The following is a 26,504-nucleotide window of genomic DNA, read 5'->3' as shown; positions in this document are numbered from 1 at the left end:
CCCGGATCCGGCACGGGAAAGCGCCGGGGGACCCGAGCTGCCCGAGCGGTTTGAAAAGCCGCTCCGGCGGTAGTAGGGGGGTCTCCAGCCCCTCCCCCACCCTTTAAAAAAAAAAAAAAAGTAAAATTAACTATAAATAAACGCGCTCGGAGGCTGCCCGCCCCGCTGCGCTCCCGCCTGGGCACCGCTGGAGAAGGGGAGGGGGATAAAAGCCCGGACCCCGGGTGGAGAGGGGCGGTGAGCGGCAGCCCCGCCCCGCCGCTTTCTGTCCCCTCTCCCGCGCCGTACGGCCGGGCGCACCGTCTCCATCCGCTGGCAACTTTGTAGCGCGGGGCGCGGGCAGCGCCGCCGCGGCTCTGCCCTCACCCGGGGGGCGAGGGCAGACCCCTGCCGGCCCCGGCCCCGGCCCGGCGGGCCCACCCCACCATGGCCGGGATCGGCATCGACCAGTCCAAGCTGCCCGGAGTCAAAGAAGGTAGGGGTCACCCCGGGGGCGAGCGCACCGGGGGGCGCGGAGCGGAGCCGAGCCCGGCCGCGGGCGGGGGGAGCTGGACGGGACGGTGTGGGGGGAAGGAAGGGGAGAAACTGTATTTTTTTTTTTCTTTTTTTTTAAATTTTCCGTCCGCGGTGGCGGCTCGCGGCGCTCCCCGTGGAGCCGGGTGAGCGGGGAGGGGGGAGCTCCGTGCTCTGGCCGCGACACGGACGCGCGGGGCGGGCAGGCTGCGTGGGGCCCTTCGGGGTTTGCGGGAGCCGTCCCGCTTTCCCCTGCGTTCTCTTCAGCGGTTGTGCGGGTCGGAGGGAGGGAAGGGAAAGCGGAGGGCCAGCGGGGAAGAAGCAGCGTTAGCTTGACGGGGAGCCGCGGCCGCCCTCCCAGCCCGGCTCACGGCTCCCCTCCCCGCGGCGGGGGGCGGGCGGGGAAAGTGCCGCTTCTCCCCGGCAGAAGGCGAGGAGCGGCGCTGGGGGAGGGGGCCAGCCCTTTGTCTGCGCCGGGGCCGAGGCCGCCGCCAGCGCCTCTGCTCCGCTTCCCGCCGCGCCCGGCCGGGGGGGGGGGGGGGGCTGGGGCAGGGCTGCGAGCGTGGCCGGGGTGCGCTCCCACGGGGGACGAGCCTTGCTGTGAAATAGCCGGGAGACCCTTCGGGGTATTGACATGCAAATGCGTTCCCCGCGGTTACGGCTCGGCTGGGTTCGGAGGCTCCGCTCGGGGCATTGAAAAACGGGAGCAGAACTGTGAATATCCACAGATTTGGTGATTTGAGGGGGAGCGGCGACGATGAGGTCCCGGTTAAAAATACTTGAGCCTACGGGGTTTTTGTGAAGACTCTGCCCTGCGTTGAGCTTTGGAGCACCAAGCAGCCTCCTCCACCCTGCAAAATCCCTGTGCACCCCACATTCCAGGGGAAGGGTGGGCTGTAAGCGGCCCCGCTCGCTTTCTGGGTGTCCAGCCGCAGCGGCTGCGTGCGGCTGCCCGTTCAGCCTGTGCTCGGTACACAGGTTCACGTTCAGTTGGGCCAGATTGGCCTCAGCTTCCCTGTTAGCAGAGTAGCTGCTTCACGTGCCTTTGAGCTTAATTAAAGGTGCCCTGGAGCTGCTTGGGGTTTAAAAGGCTTTGTACGAGGTCGAGTCTGTTCTTTCCGACAGTAACATAAATCTGTAGAAGCTCTGTCAAAATCGAGTTATTTTAGATTTACACTGCAGTAATGGAGAGCACTGCGTGCCTGTCTAAATACAACCAAAATTCCTTAAACTTGTTTTCCTTGCCACTGGCCATTTCTTTTTCTTTTTTAAAATTTCAATTCTTACAAAACAGCAAGTGTGAATTTGATGATTCAGCTAGTCAAGAGTAGAAGGCGTCTGCCTGCGCAGGGAGCTGGAGGTTCCTTCTGACCTCTTGTCATGCTTTAATGCTTCACTTCTTATTGCTACTGGAAGAAAAGTAATACCCGTGTGCTGAAGTCTTAGGGCTTCATGTTGGCCCTATTAAGTTGTTAGCAAAATTGTTATTGGTCATTTTAGTGTGGCCAAGATCTCATCCTTAGAGTCTGTCCACACATGGTTATTCAAGAAAATTAATCCAGTTAACCTTTCCAGTGGGTCGATTAAAGTGAATTAAATCCCTGTGTAGATGCTCTTATTCAGAATTGAAGTAGCCTTGATTTGATTTAGCTTGATTCATTTTTGAAGTGAAGTAACTGGACTGAGTTAAGGTCGCTTACATGCTGAATGCAAGTATGTTTACAGGGTTGCAATGTAGCTCAACCAGTCCTTGGTAAATTTGCACCTATGGTTAGTGTGGATTAAGTTTCAAGAGTGTCCTGGTATCGCTATCTGTTTGTTACCTGATAGCAGTTGGATTAAAGTAGCATCTCGGAGCAGCTCCAATGTGCAAAGTAGATGAGGCCTGAGCCACGTTCTGCAAAGCCTCAGGCATGTTTCACGCTTTTAGTTTAGTGACATAATTTGTTTTTATTGTGGATAGTGTTGAAACCAAGCTATGCTTTGGATTAGATCTTTTTGTGCTCGGTGTTAATGCCAACCAAGGAAAGAAATGCGTCGCCTTGCATACCTAGGGAAATATTTATTGCTCCTGGTACAGAAATCACTGTTGATACGTCTGGAAAAACATCCCCTTTTTTCATTTCGGGTAAAGGTCAGCTTAGTCATTCATTAACAAGAACATTGTTTTGGTTTGAGTACTTTGTTCTTCACCAGCTCTCCTTCGGGAGGGGAGGTGTCGTGTCCAGGTTCTCCCTGGCTGCAGGTAGCTGGGACAGCTGGGAGGCAGCGTCATCCTCCTCTTCTGGTGCGATCTCAGAAACTCTTCTACAAGCGAGGTCATTTCTGTGCAGTGATGGCAGTGAAAATCTGATAACTGTAGCTAGGTGCTGCAGGAAGCCTTGCTTCTTGTGTTTACTTTCATTTTTATCTTTAAAAGCATTTATATTAGCCGAAGGCCTGATATAGATGGCATTTTGCCGGTGAAAACTGCTTCAACCAGTCCAGTTTATTTTGTGGGCAGGGGTTTACTGGTGTAAAATACACCCTCAAAACACTCTTTTTCTAGTGTAAACTAGACCTTGGTGCTGCAGCCTGGTGTTACAGAGCCATTTTTCCATGGGCAGTAAAGTGGATGTTCTGACCACTGTGGTCAGTAAAGCTCTTGTAAGTTATTTGCTGAAGGTTTTGGTGTTAGTTGCAATCTGTGGGCTGAGTTTCTCTGCCTGTATTTCTATTTGCCTCTCAAGTGTCTGTGACATTTTCTTTTTTCACAAAGCAGCTTTTGCTCTGTGCTCTTTTGACCCACCCCAGGGGATTGCTCAGCTCTATGCGTGTAGATCTTTTTTACTAGAGGTCTCATTTGTGAGCCTTTTGGAGACAAAAGCATCCTGGAGATATTATTTTAATTAGTTATTTACAAAGCAAATAAAAGAAACTGGCTTGGGCTCTGCTTGATCTCCAGCTGTCTGTCATCTCTTGTGATCTGATGCATTACTAGCAGCTAAAATTGGGAAGGGCTACACCTTCTCCTTGGCTGCCTATTTTAAATGAGCTCTTCGGTGCAGGTCCCCATGCAATCTCAAAGTGCTGTGTGTTGCCTCTTGGACCCGGGAGGCATCCCTGCCTGCCTGCAGGCAGGCAGAGCTGCATGGGGGGTGTTCCTGGGGAGGTATTTTGGAGCTGTGCAGACCTTTCCCTTCTCTGGAGGATGTACCTGTGGTCCTGCCTGCTGTTGCTTTCTTTGCCAAAGGACTGAGGTCTATGGCAACGGCTTTGCGAAGGGGATGGCTGTCTGCTAAGGCTGAGGCTCAGTCCCTCGTCCAGTGCAGCCTCCGAGAGCCATTAGTTGTTAGCGGTGGCAGGTAAAACCCAGGTATGGGCTTCCTCGCCGGAGGCTCCTGATCTTCCTGCCAGTTTGAATCCTCTGAGGAGAGAAGAGGGAGAAGGGGGGGGGGGGGGGGGGAGAGGGGCCCTGAACTCTGCTCCAGCAGTGTATGGCTCTCTGGAAATGTGGAAAATTGCAGTGGCTTAAGTGTTTTTATTTAATTTTATTTTTAGTAGTACTATAAAGAAGTATAATGGCAGTACGTCCATGCCAATCATTAGAACCAACCCTGCCATGCTGCTGTCTCTTGAGCTCCAGCCTTGACAAAGGCCGATTGTGCCACCCGTGCTCGGAGAGACACGGCAACAATGCTCGCGCTATGGTTTCTGCTCTTCATTAAGCATCTGATTTGACTTTCTGAAGCTCCTGAGCTGTACATTCAAATGCTGCTAGTTGTAGTCTGCTGCCACAGAGGTCAATTTCCCAAATGTGGCAGCAAAAAATAAACCTCTGACAGCGGCCTCAGGGAAACAGGAAGGGCTTGAATCTTTATTTTCCATCTTGGCAAGGTGTTCTGTGGGGCAGGCAGCCTGGCTGGCTCTCTTTTGCCTTATCATAAATTGAATAAAAGTTTGCTGTAAGCATCAGTCTTCCTCTTCCTTCCAGCCACAGCACCTTCCTTCTGACCTCTGCAGCTTAACGTGACCTTCGCTGAGACTCCTGCAATAAAAACCTCCTGGCTGCTGACTTTTCCAAGTGACTGGGGAAGGGGGTCAGCTCTGAGGTGCAGTGTCTCAGGCTCCCATGGAACAGACTGATGTTACTGGCTTATATCCGGGTTTTTGGTGCCTGTGTGAGCTCAGCAACACGACAGTGGACGAGAGAAACTTGATGTCTGTCAAAGGTGGAAGCAGGTTCAGAAAGTGATGATGGCTGGTACGGTGTCTGGTGAGGAGGGATTCTGCTTTGGGATTTTTCAGGGGGCTGGTGTTGAGGGATGAGGTGTCAGCTATACTCATGTGAAGGAAGGGTTGGCCTTTAACTGGATTAGTATAATCAGGGCAACAATTTTGAGAGCAGCTGAGGGTCAGCCAGGTCACTGTGAAGCCAGCTGCCCCATGCCCTTTGGCTCCAGCTGAGATTTTTCCTTGCAGTATGATGTGCAGTGTTATGGTTTTCTGCTTTGTGACTTCCTCAGAGAAGGGCTCTGAAAAATTCAGGTAAGCTGGATGGCTCGAGGGCAATGAGGAGGTGGAGAGCGATGGGACATAGGCACAGGCTTTTCTTTCTAGGTCACTGGTTCATGTCCAGCTCTTCTGAGTAATAGGAGGTCTGTTTTCCCAGCATGCATGAATTCAGCAGCTGAGGCTGTGGTACTCATTTAACTTCTGGTTAAAGCTGGGTGAAAGTTCTATTATGCATTCAGTTGTTCTGGGTCTGCAGCACTTGGCAGAGGAGATGAGCAGGATTAGCATATTTCATGCTCTTAGCTCCAAAACGCAACTGAGCAAGCAGGTCTGCCTCCTCCCATCCCTTAAATCCTTAGCACTTGTCCTCTGCGAGCTGCCGTGGAGGTTGTATCGAGGCAAAAAGATGGCTCAAAAAGCAGTCTTTGGAAGCTCCTCTCTGCCAGACTCATGTTGATGCCTTCTGCAGAGATGTTTCCTTAGTTACTGACAAGTTTTTGGGCTGGGATAGAGGGGACACAGTCTGTTTTGCCCCAGTTCCTGGGGATGTAGGGAGGCGGGGGTGGAGGCCTTCCCCCATTTGTGATACTAGGACATTGGCCATCACCCATTGCTGCTCTCCGAGTAATGATCCCAACTGAGCTGTGTGTTGCAGACGGCATTGTGTTTGCTGTGACCATGGGCCTCTGCTTAATTTCCTGTGGCCATGAGCAACGTCAGAGGGTGCGTGCAAGGTGGGAGCTGGAGATGGCTGCAGCAAGGAGCAGGAGAGGCCAGTTGTGCTCTCTGGGCACAAGGAAAACCCCGCTTGGAGAAGCAATGGGACATGCCCTGGGGCTGCGTGAAATTTCTCTGTTTTGCTGGAATAAGCTTTCTTTTTCCTGCTCAGAGACATCCAGTTCACGTGAATGCGGTGATTTACAGGACAAAGTGACATGTTCCCTCCCTGCTTCTGCTTCCTTGTCCCCTCCCAGAGTGTCCCCAGCTGGCTGGCTTCCCGCTCGCTCGCTGCCGCTCCTCTGCGTAGTGCTGGTTTGAAGGCTGAGGAAGGAGGCCGGTCTGTTGGTAAAACTGCCTTAAAACTTGGGAAGCTTAGGTGCAGTTTCTGGCGTGGCGCTCACTGCTGGCTTGTCCTTTTGCCTTTCTCCAAAAAGGTGATAAAGATATTTGCTGTTCTGCTGCTGGTGGCTTGCATTGCAGGGAGCAAAGGGCATTTGCTGGGCATTTCCACCGGGAAAGCAGGGCTGCCGTCTCCCCGGAGGCTGCTGTGTGTCAGGGATTCTCCATGTTCACCTTACAGTGCTGGCTTTTCCACGGGACAAATGATGGGACCTTGTGGAAGTCCCTTGACGCTTGCTTTATACTTCCTTTTTAAAAATAGAAATTGGAGCCTTCCCACTGTTTTCTTTCTCACTACGTGAAAAGATACTACACAGCTCATTGAGTGAGTGCTATATGGCCTTGACACTGTGTGGCAGCTGGGAGAGGCTTTTAGCAGGGCTGGAAAGAGAGCAGGAAAGTGCAGCATCACACTGTATGTATAAGAAATGCAAGGCAGGGCTGTAATGAGCCTTGCATTGAGCGAAGGAGACCAGTTAGGCCTGGGTACTCATAAAATCTACCCCGTAACCCCAGGCACCTTGTGAATTAAGCTTGCCAGAAGTGTTACTTTCTCCGAGGAGAAAGGTGCGGATGAAAGCCTGCTCAGAAGCCCGGCACGGCCTTTCTGCCCCTGCCCAAGGATTTTGTGTCAGGCTCTGGAAGCTCAACTGATGATTATTTTAATTGCACGCCAACCCACGGTGCCACCGCCACGATGCTCTGTCAGCCAAATAAAAACAGTGAGATCTTTTTGACTCAGGCCTGGGTTGGTAGGGGTTTGGTCTGTGCACCCTTGACAGCCCTGCCTGCGGTGAGTGCTGTTCAGGACAGAAAGTTGAAGTGGGTTTGCAAGTGAGTCACTCTTCACTTCTCTTTTCAAAGGAGGTGTAAAAGGCTGTGTGCGGTAAAACCTTGAGTTCCTGTGTGCGTATGAGTATGGTTCATTCTTTTCCCAGCCCTTCTGCTGAACCAGGACTTGGTGGCTGGAGGAATTGGCTTAAGAGGAAATGTTATGTGGGCTCAATATGTGGTGTTCAATAAGTGATGACAAAAGGGAAGAGGACATAAATGAGCAAATATTTGAAGGCACTGAGAGACAGGCATACCTTAAGGACACTGACAGGGCTGACCCGAGAAGTAATGGGACAAAAGGGAGGAAGGAAGCTTATGCAAACAGGAATATTTCCTGGCAGCAAGAGGTGGTGTGTTTTTCTTTTTTTTTTTTTTTGTTGTTTCTGCAGAAACCTCTCCAAAAGACACGGTGCGTATAGCTTTGGCTCTTTACAGCCAGACAGGACAAGAGGTTGGAGCATGCCCCGGCAGGGAATGTTCCTCACACAAGGTCTGTCGCCACCAACCTGGCAGTGGGCTGGGGAAGTGGTGGCCTGGCTTGGGGCAGCCTTCCCTGGCGTGGATGGAAAGCTTCTCCCCCTCTGCACAGCAGAACGTCTTTGCACTGCAAAAGCACCTGAGCTTATCATATGTCTGTTATGGATATGACAAACATTACTTGTGGGATCCTGGTGGGAAGAAATCTTTTTCTCCCTCTATTCTAAAGTTTTATTTTTGGGGTGCCAGCTGGTGGGACGGGGAGGATTTGTGTCCTAAATTCACCAGCGCCTCCTGGAGCCTTTGGCAGTGCTGCTGGTGGCCGGGGTGAAGCGGTGGAGGACAGCAGGGAAAGACCTGGGAATTTTCCAAGCCGCCAGGGTGTTGGCTGTTTTTGTGGCATGCAGAGAGCGCTGCTGTTCACAGGGCTGCGCTCTCCTGCAGGCAATTCGGTCGGTGCCAGGTTTCCGAAGGAAGTTGGTGTTGGTCAGGAGAGCCCAGCCGCTTCCCTTATTTGCAGCGCTGGAGGGACTGGGTCCTTGGCTAGGGCTGCACAGCCCTGCCTGCATTCCTCACATCCCTGATAGAAGGTGGAAAAGGCAGGTTTGCCTTCAGCTCCCATTACAGTGCTCAGTTACCTGGCATTCCAGAGCATCAGCTCTGGCCACGTAACAGGTGAACTTGTTAAGTCCTGATTTTAATTGTCGTCTTTTTTTTAAAGAAGCTCTGAGTATACAATATCACCTAAAGGTGATATAGCTCCCAAAGCAAAAATTTTACTTCTGACTGACTTGGAGCTCATTTTGTGCTCTCAAGAGTGGAGGCATTTAAAAGGCTGCCAGCCTCCTTCTGCCTTGTGCTTTGCAATGCACGTGAGCTGTGGGCACAGATGCCACAAAGCGGTTGGCTCCAGGTTGGCGCTGGGAGCAATGCCTCCTTGCCCATCTGGCCCCAGAGGCCAGGGGCTTATTCTTACCCCCTTATGCCACTGGTTTAAATCTGTAGTTGCTCTAAGGGCAGTGTGCCAACACAAGGCTGTGACAGGAAGCGGGACGTGTATTGTTAGTGCTGCAACTTTACTGATTTGTGACTCTCTTGTAGATGGATGTGAAGCTTTGACTGATCTGGGGCCAGCTTTGGTACTTTGTGTTCTCCAGAGCTGACTAATAAACCTGGAGAACTTAAACACGGGAAGCGAGGGGGGAGAGGAGAGAGTACCTGTGAGGAGCTGGCGGACCAAAGAAAAGGGGTTTTGAAACAAAGCAGAGCATCCTTGGTTGGTTAGGTAGAGGAAAGTTGTTCTCGTGGAGCAGATTTGCAGTGCTGGCAGCAGCTGAACGGGTGGCAGACAGGAATCCTAGCAGCCGCCTTTCTAGGAAAAGGGAAGCTGATAGGAATCTGTGCAAGAATCGGAGCCGATTGCTCCGGTGTTCAGACACCTCCAGCTTTGAATGCAGCAGCTGGCCAGGTTTCCAGCAAGCCTGGGAGGCTGCCCTGAGGCCCATCCTGCTGGAGCTTTCCTTCTCTTGGTATCTGATCTGGATGAGTAAAACCTGGCTTGTTCGCATGTGTACTGATGTTGCGGTCCGTCCTTCCAGCTGCAGCTCTGGTTTAGCTACAAGCCTCAAAGCAGTCTCAGGCTTGGCTCTAGTCACCCGAAGGCTGAAAAGAAAGTGGCATCTCGGAGAGAGTCTGTCTTCTGCTTGTTGCCCCAAATGACTGCGGGTGCCTGTGGTGTAAAAACCACACCGTGGGGTTTCGAGAGGAACTGGAAGCTTTTTTTGGCACTTGGCACTTTCTGCATGGGCGTCAGGCTTTCAGAAGTCAGCCTTGCAGAAACAATCACCAGGCTGAGTCAGTGCATGAACTTGGACCAGAGGGGCATTGAGAGCTCCCTTTCTGAATCCGGTGTCCCTTGTATTTTGCTACACTATCTTTTAGGATTAAGCTGGAGGAGAAGCCTGGGAGAGCTGACACTTTGAATTATCTCCACTCCCAGCTGCCTGCCTGCCTCTCTGGAGCTGCTGTGTGAGCTTATTCACCACAGCCTGAAACTGAGGGCTTAGAAATGTTAGTGAAGCATCCAAGATCCAGGGTGCCGTGGTTCCTGAAAGGCACCCTGAACCACAAAGTGGGCCTGCTAGCTCTCTGCAGAGAAACTACTGAACTGAGCAAGGGATTTAGGCTTGCATTTAGCAGAGAACAGAAGTTTTGCCTATCTGGGAAATTCAGCGTGTCCTTCCAGGAGTTTTGGGTAGTATAAAATTGCCTAAAATGCTGAAATAAAAGCTGAAATAAACAGATCAAAGCAAAATATGGTGATCACCGTTGAGATGGGTCTGGGGGAAGGGAGCATATATAGTGCAAGTCTCTTGAGATGAAAGCTCCATGCCTGAGCAGTTTTCTGAGTGGGCGGCTGTTTTGAGTTGTGCATGAAAGGAGACTGTTTTTCTTCCTCCCCTCCCCTTACACCAGTTTAAATGAGCGGTGTTGGGCTTAAAACTAAAACTGCTATGACATCCTGTCTACAAAAGAAACAAAAAAGCCTCCAGAAAAGGACAGTGTCATATGATCCATGGGACACTGCTGAAGGTGTGTTTTACAGCTACAGTAGTGCTCATGGGGACATCTGTGTGAGCCAAGGATTTTGACCTCTTGTGATGAAGGTTAATTCCTGCCCTGCTCTCTGCTGACATGTGTCATGGTTTACCCTTGGGCAAAGTGAGGGTAAAACACAACTGTTGGAGGCAGTGTTGTTTGTTTTGCTGTGATCCATGGTTGGGAGGCAGTGGTGAAAGTTGACTGCTAGGAAAACTTCTCCCTGTCTTTACTGTTGATTGTACAGTTTGCACATGCGGTGTTAGCTGAGTCAGCTGAAGCTGTGTGAGATGCTGGAGAGGATGACCACAGAAGCAACTTTTTTCCTTACTGCTGATTAAGATTAACTTCCTCCACACACAGACCCAGTTATGCCTCAAATATTGTCAGTGAAGTGTGTACTTGGCTGCCTGGGGTCTATTACTTTGCTGTGGTGTCAAACTAGCCAAGCCATCCCTGACCAATATATCTACTTTGAGGTTTTTATACCCATCCACCTGGATGTTACTCGTGGGTCTGCAGTGTGATGGCTGAGCTCAACCAGTGACTTTTTGGGTCTAGGCAGTCCTGTACTGGCTGATGGACACTGGGTCACAGAAGAAAGAGCTACGGAGATAATAGTGTTCTGAGCCTGGCAGGTGAATGGCTCGCAGACATTAACGTATTGTGGCTTATATATCTGCTCTCTGCTTTAAAGTGGCAAAATACTGTGTATGTATTCAGTCCCTCAATGCACAGACATTTCTGGGATAGGAGGCAGCAGTTGTAGCAGCAATGTTGGCTATAGGACTGAGGGGTTTTGGAAAGTTCTTGTGACTCGGAGTACTTCATATCTGGGGATCCAGCTGGACTTGGCTGAAAAGGCTGAATTTTCAAAGCATTGGTGCCAGTACTCCTTAAGGTTCAGCGCCATTTTCAAGTATGTCTGTATGTCTGAGCTTGAAGTGCTTCAACTCGGCATTTTCTTCTGGAAGTCAAAGGCATGGTCTTTGACATTCTTGACCTATGGGTTGTGTTTTGAACTTGTGGGATAAGAAGAGTTGCTCTTATTTAGAAAGATTGCAGATGAAGCGATGTAGGGTGCAATTATCCGATGCTGAAAAAGATGGCAGCCTTCTGTAATAAAGGCAGAATGATAAATTCTATCAAATTTTGTGGCTGGGGCATGTTCTAGGATGATGTTTTGAGCTCCTTTGTGGTGCTATTTTTTTTTTTTTTGCCATCTTGGGTATCTCCAGCTTCCTGTTTATACTGTGCAAGCACATCACCTTCTGCTTTGGGGTGTTCAGCAGATGTGCTCTCAGCTTGAGGGCTGCTCTACAGTACAGCTTGCAGGCAGGTCTACAGAAGTGAGAATGCCAAATTAGTAGCCTCAGAGAAGGCATTTTGTGAATGTTGCTGATTTCTGTTTCAAGGCAGGTTAAAAAATAGACTCTCGTTCTGAGGATTTGGTTCCAAAATATATGCAGTCTTCCTTTTTAAAGCATTGTTGGGCAGGTGAGAGCTTATTGTTGGAGAACGGTGCAGACAGAGCACAAACCTCTCATGGCCTTGACCTTAAAGCATTAGCTTAGAGCAGAGAAGATAACCTCCTTCCCAAATCCCAAGCTGTTCTTAGCTTCCATGCCAAGACTGCCAATAAAAATCCCATGGTTCTGTGGCAATATATTTTTTACTTTGCACATTACGCTTTTAAGAATTAGGCTGAGACCCCTCAGTTTGGTTCCCCATAGGGCCGCCCAGTCTCCTTGTGCTGCCTCGTAGCTCCCGGCTACGTGAGACGCTGTGGTGCTGTGGCTGAGGAGGAGAAATCGTTCCCTTCCCCAGGCTGCCCAGCCCTGCCCTCCGCCTGGCAGCCACCTTCTCCCTGTACAAGTTTTCTGATGTCCTTGGCACTGACGGTGCCTGGTGAACAAGGTCCTAGGAATGCCGTCTGTAACTGCAGCTGCAGCAGCCGAGACGTGTCCTGACCAGCCTCCGTTGGCGCCTGCGTGTGGTAGCAGGAGCTCAGGAATCTCCTGGTACGATGGGAGAGGCAGGACAGAAATGAGAAACGCTGGGGTCAGGCCATGTATCTCGCAGGGCAGCTTTGCAGGGGGTGAGAAGGAAACATCCCAGTTGCATGTTTCCTCTGGAAACTGCCCTCTGGGTAGCCTCTCACCTCCAGCTGGGTGGCTGCTTGGTCATGTTGGCTTTGTTTCAAGGAAATGATCTGCAGGTTTTGGAGGACTTACCTGGCTTGGAGTGGCCTGACCAGTCCGTGCTGGTAAGAGTCTCTATGAGGTCCCAGCTTGCTTTCTAATCTGCAGGGATCTTCATAACTCAGCATCTTCCTGAGACTGCTGGCTTGTAACAGGCTGCACTTGCTGCTTGCCACTTAATTTGTCAGCTCTGTAGGCCCTAAAAAGTGATTTTTAGCTGATGAAACTGTTTTTCGTGTGTTACTTCTGTCTTTCCTCTCCCTCCTGTCCTTCAGTTCAGGATTCAAAAACTGCAGATGCTCCAAACTAAGCATGACTCACACCTTCTAGTTTATTTTGTGAATTATCCAGCGCGTGATGCTCATGGGAAAATGTGAGTGGAGGGGGTGGGGAGCAAGAAAGGTTGGTTTTGGTTTTGTTGGTTTTTTTTTTTTAAGACCCAAAAGGAAATGCTTGGAGCATGCATGTGTGGTCCCTGGGTCACTGAACTGGCCGATGTCCCAGAGCACAGCATATGGGCCACATGAACCAAGGGGGCCCTTGGGCCCTTCAGTGGATGTCAAAACACCGTCTAAGACTTCAGGCAGAAGTGGGGGGGTGGGGGGGGTGTTTTGCTGTAAGCCTTGAGAAGCCAGTGGGGCTTGACCTCTTGTAGAGACAGTGCACATTCACGCCGCCCATTCCTGGATGTTACCTACTTTGTCACACACTGAAGTATCGCTAGCAACATCTAAGGCTGCCTTTGCTCCTCTGTTGTGGTTACCTCACTCTTTGACGCAGTTTGTTAGAAATGCTGATCCATGGAGCTGAGGTAATGCTGGAGAAAACTAGTGAGGCAGGTGGCAGAATAGAAAAACGAAAAGGTTATTTCGTGAAATTTTGCCAAGTTGTTATACCTAGAGACATTCTTATCTCTGCCATAAAGGCAGGGCTTGCAACCATGCTTGCAAGAGCCCCTCAGATGCACTGGTGCTTAGAAAGGCATATTTTCGGGGTGAACTCCTACCAGTGGAGAAGACCTGTGCTTGGAGCTTGCAGAGAGGCTCTTCAGGATCCCTCAAGCAAGCAAGCTCCCTCTTTCATGCCACTGCATGGATTTTGCACCGCTGCTGCAAAGGATGATGCTTCCAGCCATGCTTCTGCCCTTGTCCTCCCCTGCTGGCACCTCCGCTGGCTGTGGCAGGGGCCGGGATTCCTGGGCTGGCATTTCTTCCATTGACAGCTGTGCCAGAAGTGCATATCCCAGGCCTGCTCCCTGCTGTGCCAAGGCAGATTGGCTTAATCAGACTATGGTAAACCTGTTGTTAATGTTTCATGCTTCACTGGACTTGCCAATTGTAGCTGCTGCAATTGCACCCCTGCTGCTTGTTTGACTGTCTGATGGCTCACAGCCAGGGCCCGGAGATGGGAAGTCAAGTTAATTCGCAGCAGTGAACGTAACATTAATCTCGCCTTTCATTTTTTAGGCATACAGTTAGGGAATAAGGAAACAGATTCCTTTCCCCTTAAATAGGAAGCCTCTTGGAGAGGAGGAATTGTGAGTCGCTCTGTTGTCATTGGGGCCATCCTATTTCTCAGCACAAAGTCAGTGGATGTAATACCTAGTAATGAGTGCGCTGGGGCCACGCTGAGACTGGGCAGGGGATTAGGACTAGCGCCGATGAACCTTCATTTCAGACCATGCCTGGCTGGTCCACATCTCCAGTTATTTTGTAGTTGCCTCATTGTTGGATGCATGTCTTCAGGGATGGAGGGTTGGTTTCCTTGGCCTCGCTTGCAGCTGCGGTCATGCTTGACTCAGTGCCATGGGCGCTGGGTCTAGTCTTGAGGGAGTCCTCTGCACTTGCCATTGCCCCCAGACTTGCTAGGGAGTTGCAGGTGTCCCCATCTCTTGCCACCTGGCTGGCTGACAGCACTTCATTGTGTTTGTAATGGGATGTTCTCATCTTCCTTTGCACATTGTTCTCGGACTGATGGGGCTTGGGAATAATGTGCTCAGATGAGTTAGAGGCAGCCAGCCTAGCCGAGTTTTGACAGTGACGAAAGGTGGTCTTGTGCTGTCTGCCCTGCCAGCAGCTTCAGCAGCACAAAGCGAGGGCTGTGTGCTCGAGCTGTCCGTTCATGGGTTTGTAAGAGCAGCGTAATGGAGTGTATACCCAGCCAAGTGGCTTCTTCAGCAGCGCACAAATGAATCCAAACATGTGAGCAAACCCAAGGCTTGCTGCTGCCCTGCCAGCCTCCTCTGCGAGGTGTCCTCTGTGAGATGGGGGCACTGTGGAGCCCAGACACTTGAGAGCTTCCAGTGTGTACATCATGAATAGCCATCCAGTTTCCCTCTCTCTGTACTGGACCTTGATGCGATAATCATCACTGTTTTAAGACCCAGCCCCTGTATTCACGTCTAGGCCCTGCAACTTGGTGGCTCGTCCCAGGGTGTTGTCCCCACTTGCTTTGTCCCTGTTTGTTTAACTTTGGAGTGCCATGAACTACTTCCAACAGACCTCTGGAGGAGCAGCTAGAAGAAGCAGGCCCACCTATACAACACAACAGTATATGCACTTGGCCTTTTTATTTAAGGAGTCCATGCTTTCTTTAGGAAGATTTTCGTGGCCCATCAATCAAAAGAGTTAAACAGTTACTGCGATGTTGTAGGAATGAAGGTCACTGGAGGAGATGAGACTTTTTTGGGGCTGGTGCAAGACTGTCAAGAGAAGAGCAGCGGTGTTCTACCACGGCCCTCCCACTTTCTCCCTGTATGCCAAGCACGTTTCTGTCAACATGTTTCGTCCCAAACAAATAGAGAAGTGTGTCTGGGTGTGGCTAGGATGGAGTAAAAAAACCTAAAGTCCTCCTCTGCACGTGTGCCTCTCTGGGGAGGATGGAGCAAAGGTCTGCCAGCACCAGCAGCACCCTGACCGACAAGGCAGAGCTTGAATACCATGGGGGTCAGAGCAGTGTATGAGCCAGTGCAGAAAGGAGTTGGGAAGGCTGGGATGCAGTTTCATAAGCACTTCTTACAGCAGCAATCTTTATGCAAAAAAATATACAGCTCTGAAATGTTCATCCTCGCTCCTGTGCTGCCTGCCTTGTCTTGCTAGTACAGCTGTTCAGGCAGCTGTGCGGTGGACTTGCTCAGAGACCTATTGCAGTTAAAAATAACACTTCCCTCCCCCCCCCTTTTTTTTTTAAACTGTCAGGAGCAAGTGCTGCTTCTTGAATATGTGGTAGTAAAAGCATAGCCCTAGATCTGGGCAGACTGTTTGTGGCTCTGTATTGAGGTGTCTTTGCTTAGCTCTGAACTGATAGTAGGGCTCAAACCTCCAGGTTGGATGTGCCTTTCCAGCAGGCCAGATGATGCTTGTTGTAAGCAGAAGGTGGTTGTTCCACAATCGTGCTATGAAGCTGAAGTAGTGTTAGGGACCACAGAAATAAAGTCTCTGTGGGCAAGATCCCCTTGCCCTATCCCATAAAAACTGGTGTTAATGACCACCAAGCACACTGGGTATGTCACCTGTGAATAGCACTACTGCCTGCAACTCAGCTGTGGCTTTTCCAGATCTGTGGCTGAAGGCAGTGTTTCTTTATTTATACACAAATGCCTGCTGGAAGTGTTTCAGTGCTATTTAGTGTTTTGTATCCTCTCTTCTTTTTTAAAAGAAGTTGCAACAAAAAAGGGCAACAAAAAAAACCTTAATTGCACCATCCAGAATTGTACATGCTTAAAGTGAGTCACTATGGGATCGTATAACCGTAATTTTTGCCCTCATCTCCACCCTGCAGCTTGTCACTCTCCTTTCCTGAAGTGCTGCTCTAGCTGTTAGGAGCTTTTGTCATCTGTAAAACACCCTCCAATGCAGAAAGACTCAACCAAAAATTCTGCTGAATGCGATAAAGCGTTTATCTGACCTCTTAGTACACACAACTAGAAACTCTTCTAGATATTTTGCGAAGATACCTGGGTGCAGAGGAACATCTTGATGCTTCTCTAGCGGAGCATATACGTCAACGCGAGAAGAGGGAAGGCTTGTGGTACTGTGGCTCGGGAAGACGCATCTGCCTTCTCGTTTCCTTGTAGTATTTTTCACCCTTTGTGGTGGTGGAAGTGTTTTATCTTCTCTGACTCTGAACCATTTCATAAACGGGTTCCTCATAAATTCCCCTTGTAGTTTTGGTACGTTCTGGGGGTTTTGGGGTTATTTTCAGTTTATCTTCTAGGCTGTCGCTGTGCTCTGCTAAAGAGAAACCTTGGTCTTCCCCAGAGGAAGACGGCTGCCTGTGGAGCGCAGCGGCAGTGGTTTGTACCTCCCTCTGCAGCTTCAGAAGCACCTTGTAGTTCTCTGCTTTGTGCCGTACGTTTCAAATGGGAGATATTCCCCTTTCGGGTCCTGTTAAGCTGCTTAGCTTGTCACATTGAAGGCAAAACAAGTGACAGACCTCTCTAGTGTAAATTTTTCAGTGCCCATGCCTTAGACTCCCCTTGAAGCAGACGGGAACCCCGTGTATGGCAGATGTGCGGAGCGGGGCCCCATCCTGCAGTTTGGGGGCACAGGTCACAGTTTGTCCTTGGTTCACCGAGAAGCTGATGCGTACCTACCACCAAAAGGCTGAACCAGATACATACTGGGACAGGGACACACACACAGAGTATGTGGCTTGTGTTTTGTTGCCCCGCTGCCTATCATAAGTTAAAAATAAACCCTGGTGTTTTTCTACAGTGTGGGTAGAGCATTCCTTTGAAAGTTCAAGTGCGAAAGTGATAGGCATTGGCAAAAATCTGCTCCTTTCAGACTGGTGCCTAAGGGAGCTCGTCCCCTTCCCGTTTAGCTTGTCTCTAGGTCGTTTTCAGCATCTTTTTAAGAAGCTGTGCTTATCCCTGCCGGTAACGCTGTGGTTGATCCCATATCTGGGTTCTAGGTACAAATCCAGCATCTGTGCTTGAAAAAGTCAATGCAGCTTACAGGAGACAACTGTAAAATGATTCCTGAGCTGGTCGAAATGCCTTGCAGTGAGAGCTGTGGAGCTCAGTCTGCTCAGCTCCGCAGAGGTGACAGTGTGCGTGTGTCTTTGTATGGAGAAAATACTATTCTCAGACTTTTTAACCTGGCAGAGAAAGTCATAGTAAGCACAAATGCTTGACCTTGGTTTTAGTTGAACATACTAAGCATGGGCTTTGGTATAAATCTGGTTGGAATACAGGGTTTTGTATACAAGGTCTGATCCAGTGGTGGTGCAGGCAATTCTGGCCTTAAACTAAAGTGGAGGTGGAGGGAAGAGTGGAGAAGGCTTGTTATGCAAACATGGACAAAAAAGTAAGTACGTGCAGAAATAGCCACAAGTGCAGAGGGGGGAAAAACCTGCAAGTCCGGACCTCGGCTGGTAGAAAGCAAATGTGTCAGAAGTCCCTCTGCATGCATGCTCTCTTGACCCCCATGGCTCTTTTGAGGCTTTTTTTTTTTCCTCCTCCTGATGCTAATTCTCTCGGCTTTGTTTCCCTGTTTAGTGTGTCGAGACTTCGCTGTTCTGGAAGATCATACCTTGGCCCATAACTTACAGGAGCAAGAAAGTAAGTAGCAATGATCTTTGGAACAAACTGAAGCAAATTTGTCCCAACAGATACCTGGCTTTGTTTGGTTTTGCTAAGAAAAATCCTCCCTGCTTTTATTTCATTTTTATTCTTTTTATTGGAGTATGGATTATTATTACTGTCTTCACTGTCCTGTAACACTACTCTGCGTTCTGCCCCAGCTCACGTTGTACCCTAGAGATAGTTGCATTTCATGTTTCAATTTTGTGCTCTCCTTTTAGAGTTGAGTTTGTTTATGCCATTTATGATAAAATTGCATGTGGGAGCACACTTGAGGTTTTGTTGCTGTGCAAGGTTTTTAGAAATGACTAGCAATTTTGGAAGCTTCAAGTTTTATAGGCTGACCTGAGGTGCAACCAGAAGAGTTCTGTTTATTTACTTATTTCCGAATCGCTAGTGCCTGCCTTTTGAAAGGAGGCTTCCTTTTAAGACATTTGAGGTAGGGCAGCTGTACACTGTAGGGTTTAAGAAGGAGGAAAAAAAGTACAGCCAGGAACTTCAAAGTGACTGGTAATTTTTTTTTTTAACATTCTTATCTGTTACTTGGGGTATGTTTGCATTGCAGTTTCAGGTGTGGTGGCCTATCTGTTCTGCTTTGCTGGCTGCCAAGACAATTGGTATCTACCAGTACTAGGTGCTAATGCTGTTCCAGCTACTCCACCAAGCGTGCAGCTTGTGCTGAAGTTGTGCCCTTGCTGCTGGAACCTGAGACCACTGAATTGAAGCTGGCTCTCAGCTGCAGCTCATGTAGCTATCTTTTCTTGCAGGCAGTATCCATGTATGGTAAAGGACTCGCTGTAGTACTTGGTTGCTCTGTTGCTAAATATAAAGGTAGTGAGATTCTGGAACCGATTATGTTTAGAGCGAGAGGACTTTCCTCCTCTAGAGGTTCTTGAGAACAAATTAGGGAAGCATCCATCAGAAGCGGTTTAGGTTCAACTCATCCTCACTGGCCTGTGGTGGTCCCTTCCAGCCCCACTTTATTAATCTAGAGTAATTTCCTGTGGCCAGAATATGAAATTCAAAGCCTAAAAAATATTCTGTATAAATCTGGATGTGATTAAGATATGCAGATCTTGTTTTGGTAACAGACACATGTATACAGCCCCCTCAGTGCTGAAATGAGGCAATCTCAAGCTGCTAGCATAATTTCAGTTCAGGACTTCCCCACCTTTAGAGATGTTACGGGATGTTTTCCTGCCAAGAACTGTCTTCCTTTCTGGCCTGGAATCTCCCTCTCACTTACTTTGTCTTGTTCACACCATGAAGTTCTGCAGGCTGACTTGGGGGTTCTTGTCTCTTTCCAGTTGAGCATCACTTGGCAACAAATGTTCAGCGTAATCGTCTGGTGAAACATGACTTGCAGGTGGCCAAGCAACTGCAAGAAGAGGAGGATCTGAAAGCACGTGCTCAAATCCAGAAACACCGAAAAGACTTGTGAGTTTGGGATGGAACTGTTGAAATGCTAGTCTCATTTGGTCAGAGCACTGAAATCGGCTGCTTTGATTTGAGTTGATTGACAGTACATGGGGTTCAGGTTGATCAGCCTTTTGCTTTTGTTTTCTTTTTCCTTTGGCTATCTGATGCTGTAAAAGTATTGATAGCAGGCTCTGGCACAGAGTAATGAGGACAGGGTGGGAGTAGGTGGCCCTGGAGCCCGTCCTGGCTTGGACTCCGTTGCCAGACTACGGGAAGGAGCCTTCTTGTTCTGCTGCCTGTTGGCAAAGTGGGATAACTTGGCCATTTGCATTGATCTTGTCCCTGGCTAAAGTCTGAGAAAGAAGAAACAGCACCACAGAAATAGAGTGTTACAGTGAATTCTCTCTCTTGTGGAAACTGCAGATATTGGCATGTGTGCATTGTGCCTGATGAGTGCTTTTGAGGAGCTGGGTGCAATGCTTTTTGGTGTCCTGCTGCACTGAACAGCTGAAAGCCCCTGCTTGCACTTGCAGGTACTCCAGCGTGAAGTGACCCGGGAAGAGGAGCTGCTGCCCCAGGGTCACTTGGTGGAGATGGGTGTTGGGGGACAGGCCTTCTCTTGCAGTCACTGACTTCTGCAGCAGCTGTGGGAGAACGTTTAATGAGCGATCCGGTTTGCTCAGGCCCCACACCCCAGATCTAACCCTGTGGCCTGTGATTTGGCTTTCTGTGTGCCATGGCTCTTAGGCTGTGGAGCTGGTGTAGAAATGAAACATGGCAGCGCAGGGCAAAACAAACTGTACTTTCCAATCCAGAGTTGACACTGGTGCTTTTCCTTTTTTTTTTTTGTCCCCCCGCCCCCCCAGTCTCTTGCAATGCGTGAGATGTAATGAATGGGTCGTGTGAGAGGGCTCAGTCAGACCCCAATGATGAGAGACAGGAGTTTGCTTTCTAACGGGGCTCCCTGCAAATGCAGGGTCTGCAAGGTAGGGCGCATCTCCCAGCGGCTGTGCTGCCTCCTGGCTTGTGTCGTGCTCTGTGATGCCACCCACCAGGTACAGTTGGTGGTGGATCACAAACCCTGGGTGGCTCATCTGGCAGAGGCAGCGATGGAGTAGAAGAGCACTGTATTGCAGATGTGTGAGGTATAGGACTGGCTTCAAAGGAGCTGCTCATAAAAGATTTGAAGCTGGGACGTGACAAATCAGCCACTGTTCTCAATGTTCCCAGCATACTCGGGCAGCATTGGGTAGATACATGTGTGTATCTCAAGTCTGTGCTTTCTTTCAATAGCTTTGTCTTTGTTACCAATTAGAGATGTGAGCGTGTAAATGACAACATAAAAATTAATTTTGTATGGCAGAGATGATTCCTTTCTGTTACTTGCTGGGAACTGCAAACAATTTTCTTGTTGTAGGACTCTGTAAAATGGGATTTATGAACTTTGTGAGCCAAGTTACAGGCAGAACTGCTGATGCAAAATGTGTCAGCAGCAGTTCTGCTCCTGAAAGCATGAGCTCTTCTGCAAAATAGTAAAAAAAGTTGGAGGCATCCTTTTGTAATTGGATCTTTTTCTTCCTTAATTCTCTGTACGTTCCCACTGTCTCTTCCCCGTGCAAGATCAGCGTGTTCTGGCAACAAAATGATCCTTGCTGCTGTTGCTTTCTGTATTGTCTAGGACAGCTTGACACTCCAAGGTTATGGGAGGAGTAAAGGGGCAGAACTGGGTGGTCTTTAGAAACAGGGAACATAAAAAAGCTCTTCAAATTTATGGGCTTTCTTCTGTCTTTCAAATCCTAGATTGTCTCAGAAGGACTTTGTGAAGATAAATGAGAGAATAGAAATAACTTATCTTCTTAAGAATTCAGGGAAGCATCAAACCTTATTTTCATGCTTCTTTGAAAGCATCTCTCACATCTAGCTGAGCAGCCTGCACACTGCCAAGCATAGTAGCAAGGTTGCTAAAATAACTGTCAAATACCGTGAAAATATGCTTTTTTTCCTTGTTTTGCTCCCAGTGCTGTGATGGTTCTGTTACACTAATGTGAACAGTTCCTTTGAATGGTTCCCTTAAATCCTTTTATTTTTTTTTCTCCTCATCTGGCAACAATTAGTTGCTACAGCCAATGTGAATGGGAGCTTTCTGATCACACTTTTTCTTTTTCCTAAACTGATGTAGAGTTTCCCTGACACTTAACACTCCTGGCTGCCCAGGAATGAAGGACCCCTAGGTGTGATGTTCAGGGATGGTGATGTTTATGTTGCTCTGGCTGATTTCTAGGACTGATGAGCACTTGAACTCACACTAAAGAAATTGAAGGGCAAGAAGAGCTGTCAAAGTTCTTTAGCCTATTTTCTTACGCTCAGTCAAGTTGAAACACTGGCTTATGTTGATTAACTAATCAAGTCTCAGTATTTAATTACCACTGAGCAATAAAACCCCAAATCTAATCCTCTGTTGCTGTTCAGTGGTTCTTAGAGATTGATACGGTGTATTCCAAGATGCATGTCATCAGGAACAAGAAAATGCTTCTGCTTTTGCATTACTCCTAGTGTTCTTTGCTGTGAATGGAGAGGCAATGACCTTGTTGCCTTGGCTCTGAAAGACTACTAGCTGTTTCTGTCTCCTGTTTGTCTGCAGTAAGATGTATTTTAAGCATTTAGCAAGTGAGTTGGTGCTGATGAACTTGGCACCTTAGCTCTGCTCACAGGTGCTGGGGGAACTGGAGATGTGCAATGCCTTGATATGTCTGACCTTTCTAACTTATTTTCTACCTGGATTCATGTCCTCTGAGACAGGGGTCGTAAGGGATCCACTATCTTAGGCCCATTGACAGACTGGTCCCCAGGTTTTGCATATTCAGCTATTGTTTTGCTGGGGACTGTGGTTCCCTGCTGGTACCAGGTTTGCCAAGGTCCCTTTTTATATGGCAGGTTCAAGAACAAGATTTGCTGCCGTGTGAGCTCATGTGCCTTTGAACGGGTCTCTCCCTCGTCTCAAGTGAAACGCACATAGGCACACACACAAAATGCCAGGATTTATTACCTGGATGAAAGAAACTGATGTCTGAAGTTGTTTGATCTATTGATAACTCCAGCCCTACAAACACTAAAATTCATGGGTGCCTTCTGGGATGTCTCTAGATGTGGGTCAATTTATGAATATGCAGAAGTGTTTGAGTGTGGTGGTCTTGGAGGGGGAAGGAAAATGTCATGTTGTGACACTGACTTCGGTTCATGTGTACTTGGGGTTCATATAAATAACGTGCTGTACCCAGTTGCAGGTCTCCTTCCAAGGAGCAGTTGACAGAAATAAAGAAGCTTCTTTTCCCTCTCGCTGCGTGTTCCTTTTCCTTCCCTATGACAGATCAGTTGTTTCTTGGTGGTATCTGTCCTCTAAACTCTCTTCTTGTCGCAGTGTCCTTCCTTCCCACCCTAAGCCACATATCCACTCTTTCTGTTTCTTTCATTCTTCACTTTCTATGAAAGAAGGCTCTGTGGTGCCACTGACTACTCCAGCCATGCCACTTCTCTGTTTTGCTACCAAAAGTGCTTGTCTGCACTTACTATTTTAATTTCCTCTGCTCACGTCCTAGACTCTCTTCCAGTCCTTTGCCTCCAAGTTTGCTAGGTCATTTATGCCCTGATCCTTGCTCAAGCCTAGAACTAGTTGCTCCAGCCCGCACAGCACAACTTTGACATGGCTGAACCTGCTTCTCTTGAAATATTTGCTTGACTTCCATAATATGCTCTTGGTAGTCCTCCCATCACCCATCTGATAATTGCCAGTGTATTCTTCAAAAGATTGTATTCTAATAAAGCAAGCCCTGCCTCTTGCTGTTCCCATCCTCATCTCCTTCTATGACTTGCCTTTCGGTAGTCTCAGTTGCAGAGATAGCTTAGATTTGATTTTTCTGACCTGTTCAGAGCTAGTCTTTGGCTCAGTTTCAACAGTGTTGGCAAAAAGGGCTCTTAGTCTTTCTTCTCAAATCCCCCAGCCCTTTGCTGGGTTGCCCTGAGGAGCCCCTGGCCATTGTTCCAGCCTGTTTGCCAGAGGCATCAGGGTGCGTGGCTGAGTATGGCGAAATTCTTGCAGATGCTTTCTGTATGACGTCCCTGAAATACGGCCTTCTTGGTCTATCCACACAGATGAAACTCTCATCTCATGTCTCAGTTACTCTGGTATCTCTTTGTCCCCAGTTAATGCAATCTGATGTTGTTCCTGCATCCGCACTGGCACTGTGACGATGGCTCCCTCACCCCTCGTTTTGACGCATGTTGCGTTCTTGCCTCTTGGCACCGGTTCTGCTTTTGTGTCTCGTCCCACCTCAGCAGCATTTCTCATTCATTACTGAACTGTCACCTCCAGCCTCTGGTTGGCCTACGTACTGTCTTTTGCTGTCAGAATTTCTGCGCTTTCTCCTTCTTGGCTTTCACGTGAACACCACTTCCCAGAAATGCCTGCATTAACCGTACCCCTAAAGCCCTCCTTTGGCACCACATGTACAAAGACTCCTCAGCAGAATTAAACTGTTTGCAGAGACTCCTGTGCACTGCCTTGGCCTGCCCTATCTTATGGTTCCTACCTCCTTTCTTAGCAAACTGCCTATGAATCTGTTTTCTCTTGCTTTATACTTTGTGGATGTTTTGGGAGCTCTTTTCTAAATTTGGCCAGCGGTAATTACAGGGAGTCCTGGTCCCTGGTGAGGATTTATAGGCTCTGCATTAATACCAAGTAATAATTCTTGTGTGTAAATCAGATGGGTTCTTTAGCTCTTTTATCTCTTTCTCCAGGCTGACTGATGCCTGTGACTTTAGCTGCCTATAATCCTTGTCTCCTTGCTTTCTAGAGAACGACAAGACTGCGAGATCGCTCAGGAAATCCAAGTGAAGCTGGTATTTGAAGCAGAGCAGCGCCGCAGGCAAGAGGAAAAAGACGAGGTAACCTTTAAAGCTGCAGGGATGGCAGGGCTATTTGTAGCAGCCCTTTCAGTGCAGGCATTTCTTGGTCATTAGCCACAGGAGTTGGCTTGCATGGTGTCAGTCCTGGTCATCACAGGTCTCGGTACGCGCAGAGATTTCAGGGGGTCCTGTTACAGGAATAAGATACAGTCATAGTCCTCATGCTCAAGGGTCACAAGGGTTGTTGATGCCAGTGGCCTTGCTAATGAAGAGGGTAAGTAATAGATGGGTCTTGTTGAGGTGTTCATTGCCCTGGTGTGGGAAAGTGTAATTGTTTATGCAGTCTGTGATCTGCTTGCTTTCTCAAATGCAAAGACACAGGTGCCACTTTTGGGAGCATCCTGGGTCATGATTGCTTGGTCTTTGGTACAAAGACTTCAGCAGGACACTCAGCCCAGCCATCTATCTCTGGCTTCTCCATTACCTTCTTTCATCTTCAATTTAGTCTTTCACAGCCTGAACACTCCCATGTAGTTTCTTGCCAGCAGATTCCTTTTGTTAATGCATAATGTTGCTCTGCTGCTGTTGCTTGAGAGTGGGCAGTGTGGCTTGTCCGTGGCGTTCAAAGGATTTGGCTTGTGGATGTGTCAGCCTGTCAGATTGGGTGTTGAAGAAACCCATGGAGTGGAGGAACACCTGTGTGAGCCTGGAATGTGGCCCCATTTTTGATTACAGATAGTTTCCTGAGAAGTCTGAGTAGTCTTAAGATGCTCAAGAGGCACCTAGTGGTATTTTCTCTGTAGGCGGAGCTTGAACACAAGGCTGTGTTTCCTGGAAGAGCCTGAAATAAGAATCTGTCCTTACCTGGCAAATGCATCAGTTTGCTTGTGCAAGACCTCATTTTCTTCCTATACCATTAAGTCCAAGCAAGTACTGAAAGGCTGCCCTGGCAGACATGGAAGGGCTTCCAAGAGGAGCTTGTGGTAACAGAGGTGGGAGGAACACTGCAGCTAAAGGATTTGTGCTATAAATGTGACCATCTGTCTCACTTTTATCAGGAAGGTGAAGGGGATGCAGTACTACTCACGTTGGCTGTGGGAATTAACATCTTTCCTTCCTGCTTTATGTAGAGAGCTGCTGGGATGTCAGCAGTCTGACAGCAGGTCCCTGCAACCTGTCAAATCAGCGTGCTGACCATCTCGTGCTGTTGGGAGCAATTTTCAAATGAACGTGGCTCAAAGTGATGAGGAGAAGCCATAAATATTCTTTCTTCCTGCTGGTATGGGGGAAGTTCCCAAGTGTGGCTGAAACGTAGCTGTGGACTGAGTTAGGCTGCAGCCGGTACCGGGGTGTGGCACTACTGCCTATCCTTGCAACAGGACTTCTGGAGAGCTTGAATCGATCCTGCTTCCCTTCCAGGGTCCCCCCCCCAGCGTTGTTTCTTTTGGGTGGGCTTCTGTGCTGATGCAGAGCCTGAGCAACGTGAGTGAGGCTGTGCAGTGCCCCAGAGGTTTGTCAGCTGGCAGAGTGACAAGCATCAGAGCCCCTTCTGTAGCCCTCGGCACAGCACCTATACACGTACCCTGCAGGACATTCTGTATTACAGCGATGCTGGCCACACGCCGGGCTAGTCTTGTAATCTTGTTGAGGGTGTAGTAGCTGCCCAGCATATGCGATAGCTCTCTGGTATCAGTAGTGGCTAGCAGTGTTATGCCAGTGCTGTGCTTGAGGCAGATCCAGTCTGTTGCGCAGGGTTTTTAAATGAAGCGCTAAGCCTACCTGCTTACAAGTCCAGTTTGTAAGAAATGGTTTGTGTGGATTTGCAAGTCCTGAGCTGTCTCAGTCCTGGAGATAATGTGCTTAAGCCCGTATATTTATAGACTTACTGTACTTGCTAGAAGAGGTTGACCTTGTCAGGGGAAGGAAAATTTTTTTTATTCTTTTGTTTGTTTTGGTAAGGAGCCTGTGGCATCCCCAGGTCCTCCACAAAGCTGGTTATTGAACAGATCTGATCCAAACCCTGAAATGATAGTTTGTACTTGAACACCCATCCAACGTCCTCCAGTGCTGGCTTTGCTCTGGAGGGTGTTGGCTCTTAGTTTGCATTTCAGTGATGCCTTTCCTGCCTGCAGTGTACACTTTACATGCATGGTTCTGTAAAGGTCCTGAGGATTAGGGAGGCTTAAATGAATAGCCTCCAAAGGGGTAGCGTGCCCTGCTGGTATCTTCCAGCTTCTCTTCCTAGTTTCAGACTAGCCCCATTGACTCGCAAGCTTCTGGGCCCCAAATGAGCAAGCCCCAGGGAGCTGTTTGCTGTTGCTAGGCCTTGTTGATCCATTAGTCATCTCGAAAGAAAACCAATT

The 26,504-nt window shown here is 48.7% G+C and overlaps 1 protein-coding gene across 2 annotated transcripts in view; it reads left to right on the top strand.

Annotated features, from left to right (window-relative positions):
- The first annotated feature begins 332 nt into the window (after positions 1–332).
- CCDC50 (coiled-coil domain containing 50) overlaps positions 333–26,504 on the top strand; it is a 44,829-nt gene continuing 18,657 nt past the window's right edge. The window contains exons 1-4 of one of the 2 annotated variants that reach the window (XM_076341085.1): positions 333–475; positions 17,737–17,799; positions 19,128–19,257; positions 24,090–24,180. In XM_076341085.1, coding sequence (XP_076197200.1) covers positions 427–475; positions 17,737–17,799; positions 19,128–19,257; positions 24,090–24,180 — 333 coding nt within the window. In that variant the 5' untranslated portion in view covers positions 333–426. Of the gene's footprint in view, positions 476–17,158; positions 17,281–17,736; positions 17,800–19,127; positions 19,258–24,089; positions 24,181–26,504 lie in introns of those variants that run through there. The other variant, XM_076341086.1, reaches the window with a different exon arrangement.

The sequence above is a fragment of the Aptenodytes patagonicus genome, chromosome 6 (genome assembly GCF_965638725.1).
Source record: "Aptenodytes patagonicus chromosome 6, bAptPat1.pri.cur, whole genome shotgun sequence".
NCBI lineage: Eukaryota > Metazoa > Chordata > Aves > Sphenisciformes > Spheniscidae > Aptenodytes > Aptenodytes patagonicus.
Note: the sequence above shows the minus strand (reverse complement) of the source record. Positions and strands in the feature narration are given on the sequence as shown.